Source organism: Polyergus mexicanus, unplaced genomic scaffold (assembly GCF_030449975.1).
Source record: "Polyergus mexicanus isolate NDT 795.1 unplaced genomic scaffold, iyPolMexi1.0 SCAF_17, whole genome shotgun sequence".
Classification (NCBI taxonomy): domain Eukaryota; kingdom Metazoa; phylum Arthropoda; class Insecta; order Hymenoptera; family Formicidae; genus Polyergus; species Polyergus mexicanus.
This window is the reverse complement of record NW_027223337.1, coordinates 2,309,150-2,318,560: the sequence shown is the minus strand read 5'-3', so window position 1 is coordinate 2,318,560 and position 9,411 is coordinate 2,309,150. Positions and strand designations below refer to the sequence as shown.

Sequence of the window (9,411 nt, the reverse complement as noted above, 5' to 3'; positions counted from 1 at the left end):
AATAGTATCAAGTATATGACATTGTAAGGACAGAAGGTTGTTTTGAATGGGAGTGGTGCACTTGGACACAGTATAATTGGACACGGTGCAAATGGACACGTTACAAATGGACACGAGATTTTGCACACGGTTCAATTGGACACAGTGCATTTGGACACAGTAATTTTGGATACAGTAGCTTTTGGACACATAAGAAAATACGCATCGTTTACTTGGACACCGCTCAATTGGACACTGTTCATTTGGACACCGTTCGTTTGGACACAGAAAGATGCGCACCGTTCATTTGGACACCGTTCGTTTGGACACCGTTATTTGCCCACCGTTCGTTTGGACACCGTTCATTTGCCCACCGTTCGTTTGGACACCGTTCATTTGCCCACCGTTCGTTAGGACACCGTTCATTTGCCCACCGTTCGTTTGGACACCGTTCGTTTGGACACCAAAATTTGATTTAAATTATACGACGTAATCCACACCAAATTTTTGTTTTAAATAAGAAATAGGTTTGGGTTAGGTTATATCTTCCGGAAGTGGAGCCCCCCCGCAGGGGGGGCGGAACCCACTGTATCCATGCATGACATCCAAATATGCGAAAGGCTAAACAAAGTGCTAAAAGCAATGTAAAATTAATGACATCAGTATCAGAGATATATAAGTATGAATATATTTTATTTTGACAGATATTATAACCTTCGAATGTATCTCCTTTTCACGATTGCATATTTTCCATAGATTTACCAGTATAAAGTGTTATAAGAATACTGATTATATTTTCCCAAAATGATTTTTATTTCTCTCCATCTGTTACATATACAAACAAACAGTGCGCATGTTTCTGTGTACAAATGAACGGTGTCCAAACGAACGGTGGGCAAATGAACGGTGTCCAAACGAACGGTGGGCAAATGAACGGTGTCCAAACGAACAGTGGGCAAATGAACGGTGTCCAAACGAACGGTGGACAAATGAACGGTGTCCAAACGAACGGTGGGCGAATAATGTTGTCCAAACGAACGGTGTCCAAATGAACGGTGCGCATCTTTCTGTGTCCAAACGAACGGTGTCCAAATGAACAGTGTCCAATTGAGCGGTGTCCAAGTAAACGATGCGTATTTTCTTATGTGTCCAAAAGCTACTGTATCCAAAATTACTGTGTCCAAATGCACTGTGTCCAATTGAACCGAGTGCACAATCTCGTGTCCATTTGTAACGTGTCCATTTGCACCGTGTCCAATTGTACTGTGTCCAAGTGAAGGCCACTCGCGACGCGCGCTATTGGGAAAAGAAACGCAGATTTTCTTTTTAGCACACGTCCCAATAGCACACGGCGATATGTGCTATCGGGATGTGGATTATCGAGAAAAAGGAAGTCAAGTAATGTGCGCTATCAGGACATTATGTTTTTTTTATTGTGTGCTATTGGGATATTGCGCGTTTTATTTTGTGCGCTATCGGGATAATGCACCATTTACTTTGTGCGCTATCAGAATGTGTGCTAAAAAGATGTGAGCTGTCGAGAATTACGTTAATTTTCATGTGTGCTATCGGGACGTGGGCTATCGAGAAAAAGAAATTAAAATAATGTGCGGTATCAAGACAATGTGTTTTTTTATTGTGTGCTATCGGTATAATGCGCGTTTTACTTTGTGCACTATCGGGATAATGCGCAATTTACTTTGTGTGCTACGGGGATGATGTGCCATTTACTTTGTGCGCTATCGGGATGTGTGCTAAAGAGATGTGGGCTATCGGGAATTACGTTAAATTTTTTGTGTGCTATCCCGTTAAACTAAAACTCGCTTACATTGAGCCAGGATGGAAAAACATAACTATTATTTTTAATTACAGATGTGTTGGCAACGAATTACCATCCCAGAACAAAAAGGATCATTACCCTCATTAAACGCATATCACCATCTGCGTTTTGCATATTGTGCTAAGAACCTGGGCTATCTTCCCATACAGCACAGAATATTGGAATTACATTGCAGCAATGTTACAATCTTGCAAGTTGCAATATAATATTGCAGAAACATTACAGGAATATGTAATTGTAATATTTCATGTGAAATGTTACAACATTACAGAAAACAATATTCAGTATTCGCTATAGTTATTCGTTCATTTATCGCTATATGCGTCGATCTTACAATTCCTGTTAGATCCAACGCATCATTGTGGGATAAGACAGCGTCATTGTTCTGCTAAACGCTAGTTATCGAAATCGGTCATGTGATTGGTGACGTACATACTCACGCATGCGCATGGAAAGTTTCGTCTGAGAGACTTGTCCTTTCATGCTTTCATTTTCCGTTACTGTTTTGGAACTGTTCCGGTAGCGATATAAATTTTTTTTCTGGCATTCGGTTAATATAAAAAAAGTTATAATTTGATAAAAGTGATACTGTGGAGTACGTGTTTCGGAAATTTACATTATCTATATCTTAAAATACAAATAAAAATTATTAGAAATAGTGCAAGAAAAGAAGTTTATTTCCCTAGTACGTAGCAATCAGTAAGTATATTTGATTCACAGAATTGTATCTATCCTCGATTATAACTGTATTCTATATATATATTACTTTTTTATTTATTGTGACAATTATTTCTTTCAGCTTTGCTCACTATACTTTCATTTAAAATATATCCAGTACATATTATAATATTGCATTGCAGAGGTATATGCACGCGTACGTACTGCGAAAAAGAAAAAATATTTAATCTAGAGAGTATCCAAATAAAGAAACATGTTGGGATGGGATGGTTTTCCCGTGGAATGCAGGAGTGCAACGGCCGACGGGAACACCCGTCAATGGCAGGGAACTCCCTACCACTGGATGATCGCCGTTGCACTTAGATGGACGGATTTGTTTGAGGTGTCGAGAACTCTCGACGGAGGTTGAGTACGTCCAACCCCGTTTCCTCTCTGTGCGTAAAGTTGGATGGATCGCTTTTAGAGATGTCGCAAACTCTCGGCAAAGGCTGGGTATTCCCAACCCCGTTTTCTCTCTCTTTAAGCGTGTCAGGATCGTTCGGGATTGTTATTTAATCTTAATAAGTTGTTATTAAATAACGCTTTTCGTGCTTTCCCTCCTCGTCTCTTCGTCTGTATCGCCACATCGATGCCGTTTTTATAAGAGTTCGTCTGTGTGGCGATGCTCGATTTTTCGGGTGTCCTTCGCAGAGATGATATCAGTGGTGGAGGGAACCACGGGATCGGAGGCATGAAACTCCTTGTTCGTTCAATGTCTGGAGTGATCGGTCGATCCCTCTTGATTGTTATTGGCGGCCGAGCGCCGGAGGCTGGAGGCGACTGAGTTCTGGAGGTCCGAGTTGGCTGCGCGCCGAAGGCTGGAAGCGACTGAGCGCCTGCGGCTGGAGGCGACTGAGCGCCTGCGGCTGGAAGCGACCGAGCGCTGGAAGCCGGAGACAGCCGAGCGCCTGAGGCTGGAGGCGGCTGAGCGCCTGTGGCTGGAGGCGGCCGCGCGCCTGTGGCTAGAGGCGACTGAGCGCCTGATCTTCTTCGTTTGGCCGAGGTTAAGCTCAACAGTGTTGGGCGAGTCTTGCGCCGTCGAGTTATCTCGGCCAAAGTTGGCAGCGTGCTAGCGCTCTGGTGTTGTGACGTCTTGACTGGTGGTGCGGCGACTGGCGCCGTTATTTATTCCAACGTTTAATAGCGACTTGCGCTTAGAAGGTTGGCGACTGGCGCCAAGAACTATCTTCGTGACTTTCTCCGCAGGTGGTCTGACCTATATTTCGGCCGGACGGCTTTCCACTTGCAAGTTGGCCCGGGCGCCTTGCGTCGCCTAGCAGTGCCGCCCGAAACTACACGCGGATGGGCGAGCGCTTTCGAGAAACGCTGATATTCGAGCGCTTTCGAGAAACGCTTATATTTCGCGAATATCGCGCTGCCGTAATTTTGTGGTTGCCGTAGGCCACCACACACTTATAAGAATTTTCAAACCGGTTATTCTATTTTAAATAATATTCCGGGAATTTTCCTATAAGTAACACTCCGTTAGACTACATACATCTTATATGTTTGGACGTTGTTAAAATTTAATACTGTTCAGAAAATTTCGCGCCTTTTACGCAATCTCCTCAACAGCATCTCACTCACTCTGGTCCTTCTCTTTAGTGTTCTCTCTTTCTTGCTTTTCTCTCTTGTACGCGACCTTAAGCCAATCCCGAAGCCTGTCCTATCAATCTAACCAGCATCGCGCCATGCTATCACCCAATCATAAGCACGCTCTCAAGACCTTATCCGCGCTCCTGCGTCGATATCGACCCTTCCGGAGTTTCTCGATCATTCCGTGAATACCCGTCTCTAGCAACAAGTGGCTGTTCACACCGGCCTACGTCCCGGATTAATTAGCGGTTCTTTGTTCGGATCAATTATATAATTCATCGGTTCGGTTCTTAGCGTGATTCATTATTGTTAATCATCATCAATCTGCATCGAAAATTTCTCATTTGGTAATGAACGAATATTATTAGTAACAAAGACAAATAACGGGTTATTGGTGCAAGTCATTGGTTCGAATACTAACAGTCTTCCTCTCTTCGAAAATCTAGTATTGCTCTCGGATTTATCTTATCATGCTGTGAGTACCAGTCTTTCGTGACGCACGTCGCGTTTGGAACAGTTTACAAAAGCTCTCGGAGTTCGGTTTTGTGATTCGGATCGGATCTAGTGATCAATCTCCCGGTGTTCTCAAGGTTTTCGGGGACCACAAGGAATTTATTAATCGAAAATCGATCATCGAAATACGTTTGAGTGAGAATATTTGCGAAGTGCGGCTCGGACCAGAGTGAGTGCGCGTGGATTCTAACTGTTCTTCCCGACACCCCCCGAAACCAGAAACTCCTCGGGTACTTTATCAAACAAATACTATTATGGATAAAAGGACCGCTTTCTATACGTTTAAGCAGGACAATTAATAAAATATATTTGTTAATTTTGTTGAGATGTACTACACCAAGTGATTTTGTCAGAAAACCTAGATCTCTAAAAGATATTAAGCAGTGGAAAGCTGTCGAATTTAGGAACTTTCTTTTATATGTAGGACCTGTCGTATTGAGATATACATTAAAGAAAGACATGTATTATCATTTTCTTACACTTCATACAGCTATCACAAATCTTGTTCGTCCACATTTATGCCAAAAAGAGTTTATAGATTATGCTGAAGTTTTACTAAGAAATTTTGTTCTATCTTTTGAAATATTGTACGGTAAACAATATATATCATATAATGTCCATAATCTTTTACATTTATGTTCCGATATGAGAATATTTGGTCCATTAGACAACTTTAGTGCCTTCCGTTTTGAAAACTATATGATGACCATTAAAAGACGATTAAGAAAGAATGAAAAGCCATTGCAACAATTAATTAAAAGATATAGTGAAAATGAAAATCTTAATTTTCTATTACCAAAGCCTATTTATAATAATCAACCTTTATATTCGCTAAAATATGTGCACAATAATGGACCAATATCTCATGATTGTGATAATGTTCAATTACAATATTTACAATTATCAACTGAAAAATTCAATATAAATTGTAAAAATAACAATAATTGTTGTCTTTTATAAAACGGACATTATATTATTATTTTAAGCATAATAAAAAAAAATGAAGATATTTTTGTGATTGGAAAAGATGGTACATATGTAAAAAATCTATATGAATTAACTTGTAAATCTAGCGAATTTGGTATCAAAATTGTGACAATCAATAGCGAAGAAATTTTTTCCTATCCAATTAAAGATGTGATACATAAAGCATGGAAAATTCCTTTTACGAATCAAACAAATATATTTGCCATATTTCCCTTAAATCATACAATATAAATTTATTATACATATAATGCTTTAGACATGTTTTCAATACTTTTTAATATATACACAAGTATTTTGCATCCCCCACATTTGATTCTTCAGAAAAATGGATTATAAGGTATTTATAATAGCGGAATTCAATGATGGTCTACAATTGATATCAGCATTATGGTATAATGCAGATAAAAAATCATGCATTTGGCCCAGTCATTTTAAAAGTAAATTTCGAATTAATAAAGCCATAATAACAGGAGAGATGCTACAAAATAATTCAGAATGGGACGAATTAGCGATTAAGAGAATTTTTAGTAAAGCAGGTAAAAAAGTTGTTATATTTGAAATTTAAAGTGGATAAAAGAAGTATTTGCACATTAAAGTACAGTGCCAAAAGTATTGGTTTAATTTTGTTGAAATAATTTTGCCCAAACACAAAATGTATTGCTGCATAATAATGATTTATTCAATATATACTAATACAAATAATAAAAACAATATTTTAGTAAGATACTTTATAATAATATCTTTCTGCTTTGTCTAATATTATTTCAAACAAGATGGGACGTGTAAATGCATTTTAATCTATATATATATATATATATATATATATATATATATATATATATATATATGCTACAAGTTATTATTTGTTAATTGTAATTTATTTTATAATATTGTTTTAAATGATTAAGGTACTTATGAAGAAGGAATGGGCAAATTAGTGCTTGCGAAAGACACATCAAATATTGATATGTCTTCTGATGAATTACGCGAACAAACGAAAAAAGAAAGACGTATGAAAGCGAAAAAGATAATCTCATCGTCTTCAGACGAAGATCTATGTTTAAACAAAGATGAAAACAATTATGTGAGATCAAATAAAATCCTGCCTGATTATTCACAAATTGGAAATTTTATATCATCTAATAAATTGCAATTTAACCAATCGGTACATAATAATTCTACAAGTACATTATGCAAAAAAACTTATACATTGAGTAGTAATGGCGGTGAGTAGTGATTATAATTTATAAGAACTACATATAATGTTTAAGAAAAATAATTATTAACTTTTTTACTCTTTATATAAAGATATTAACATTCCAGTTTCCACAAACATGGGAAGAAATCTTACAAAAAAACCTAATGGAGATAGCGACATCGAAAATATTTATACGCGCGGTATGTTTTACAAATATTTATAATTTTTAGATATTTTATGAATAAAGTAATATATTTACTAAGAGATAACTAAATTTATTATATGATCCTACATAGTAAATAGTAGCATTATTTGCAATAATTAATAAATTAATGTATATTTTTTTAGAATATAAGAAATTAGTTCTAGGAAAATTGAATAAAGTCCTATATAAACTTAATACTATTGAAAATAAATTTAATATATTCGAGCAAAAAATGCAACCATCCAATTGTTTGAATCAAAAAAATGATATCCAATTGCCTATATCTACGTTCCAGGAGTTAATAGATTTTGAGGAGCAATTGCACGAAATGGAATTCAAACAACAAGTGGTATGATATTATATATATTTTAATTATTTCCTTTTAGAATACTTCTAATACTTGAAATTTAAATAAAGATATACAGTAAAGTTTTTTTATATTACAATATTTTCTTTTATTTTTTTATTTATTATTTTTATTTTTTATTTTATTTTTTGAGTTGTTATATATTATAATTTATGTCTTTGCTGCATATTAATAGTAATAATTAAAAAGTAATATTCTCTATAAGAACGGATGAAAAGAGAACTTACGGAAGAGAACGGCTGCTTTAATTTTATATTTTAAATAAATTATATAAATTACTAGTGTAGTCTACTAATAGTTTAATATTCATCTAATAATTTACTGATAATTAATTTAATTAAATTATATGAAATCTACATTAGACTGATATTTATTAACTTCTATATTTTTCAGCTTAATATGTTTAAACTCGTGGGTGGACATATTGAGCATGTTATGATACGTAATATACTAAAAAAAGCCCTAACAAATACTTTCGCACAAAATTTTAGCTCGGCTGGAAAAAAAGGGAAGAAAAGCTTCCAAAACTTGAGTCTTTCACAAATAATTATACGTAAGTTTATTATTAATATAACTTTAAATTGAATTAAATAAAATTAATGATTTATCTAAACATGCGTATTTATATTGTAATGCTTCGAATAATTTTTTGTCATATAGAAGCTCTTCGTAAAACTTATGAACATATGACTGATAATGAGAATCCGTTTCAAAGTGGCTTGCTCAAGCTACTTTAAGGGTTCAGAGAGCCAAGCATGTATTTATATGATTTTAATTTGATTATATTTTATATATACTTTTGGTAATTATGACTTTTAATTCTTATTCGATGATTTTTAATTTTTTGCAGATAAAGTCAAATGAATTAATAACAAAGACTCATATCAGTAAAAATAATATAATTTTAAGCTAAAGATAAGCATTGTTATTTTTTCTATTAAAGAATATAGATAGATATTAACGTTACAATATATATTTTATAATATATTTTCAATATTTACGTACAAATATGTGATTTTAATAGATCTCCAGAGATAATATATTTTTTTTATTAATTAAGGATATAGATAACACTTTATTTAATGTTATATTTTATTTTTGTTTTTCTATGCATTTGTACGTATTATATTACTTACAAATATATGTGATAGATATATGTGATTTAATGGATCTCTCAAATTTTTTAATAAAGATATGTAATTTGTAACGGCGGGTCCGTTACTACAGACCATGTACCGGCCAAATATATAAATATATACACCCGCACGACTCGCTTATTGCACCCGGCTCTGCCTGACCCGCTGCCGCCGTCTTGCTTGCCGCACGCATGCGGTCTCACTTTCGATATGCGCTGTCTCTTTCGGCATGCGCTCTCGCTCACCAGCACGCGCTATCTCTCTCGCGGGGTCCCCTTGCGGCACCAACTCTCACCGCCGGACCGACGGCATACAGTGGGGGCCATAGGCCGGGTATATAAGCCCGGCCGGCCGAAACATCGAGACCAGATCCTATCCCGACCTGCTCCTGATACCGATCTCACCACTACCGACTGCCTCTTAAGGCTGAGGCTGATCTCAGCTCCGTCGGGTTGTACCGACACCCGACACGCTCTACCTGGAGTCGAGGCTGTCCTCGACCCCGCCGAGTTGCACCGGCTCCCGCCTCTACCTGAGGCCAAAGCTGTACTTGGCTCTGTCGGGCTGAACCGACTTCCGTTGCTCAGACAGTGCTCGACGTGACACTCGAGCCTGCCGGCAATACCTAGCCGCCTACCATGACAGTAGCTTATAAGTGCATGTACAGACCGCGCTGTAGATATTTGCCGCATGATATATATAAGTCCGATAGCTATAACCGCGATAGTCGATAAGCCGCCTGTAGATATCACACCGTAATCTTAAGCCCGTTAACTATAAGTCCGCTAGTTCTAAGTCCGCTAGAAATAAGCCTGTTAATGATAAGTCCGCTAGAAATAAGCCTGCTAGTCCTAAGAGCCTGCTAGTTATAAC

The 9,411-nt window shown here is 36.7% G+C and overlaps 2 protein-coding genes across 2 annotated transcripts; one reads left to right on the top strand and one right to left on the bottom strand.

Moving 5' to 3' along the window:
• Positions 1 to 3,025: 3,025 nt before the first annotated feature.
• Positions 3,026 to 5,131, bottom strand: LOC138940806 (mucin-7-like). Its single transcript, XM_070310018.1, has 2 exons — positions 5,125 to 5,131; positions 3,026 to 3,648 (listed from the first exon to the last, which is right to left on the bottom strand). Exons 1-2 carry the CDS (start codon positions 5,129 to 5,131, stop codon positions 3,026 to 3,028), a joined length of 630 nt encoding a protein of 209 aa, XP_070166119.1.
• An 826-nt stretch (positions 5,132 to 5,957) lies between these two features.
• LOC138940901 (uncharacterized) lies at positions 5,958 to 8,139 on the top strand. Its single transcript, XM_070310155.1, has 5 exons — positions 5,958 to 6,168; positions 6,541 to 6,855; positions 7,179 to 7,384; positions 7,796 to 7,955; positions 8,063 to 8,139. The coding sequence occupies exons 1-5, from the start codon at positions 5,958 to 5,960 to the stop codon at positions 8,137 to 8,139; spliced, it is 969 nt and encodes a 322-aa protein (XP_070166256.1).
• The last annotated feature ends 1,272 nt before the right edge of the window (positions 8,140 to 9,411 follow it).

Excerpts from the sequence above, each read along its gene's own strand:
- LOC138940901 (XM_070310155.1), top strand. The coding sequence starts at position 5,958 with ATGGATTATAAGGTATTTATAATAGCGGAATTCAATGATGGTCTACAA. Across the intron at positions 6,169-6,540 it reads GAGAATTTTTAGTAAAGCAG|GTACTTATGAAGAAGGAATG; the intron begins GTAAAAAAGTTG and ends TAAATGATTAAG. Across the intron at positions 7,385-7,795 it reads TGGAATTCAAACAACAAGTG|CTTAATATGTTTAAACTCGT; the intron begins GTATGATATTAT and ends TATATTTTTCAG.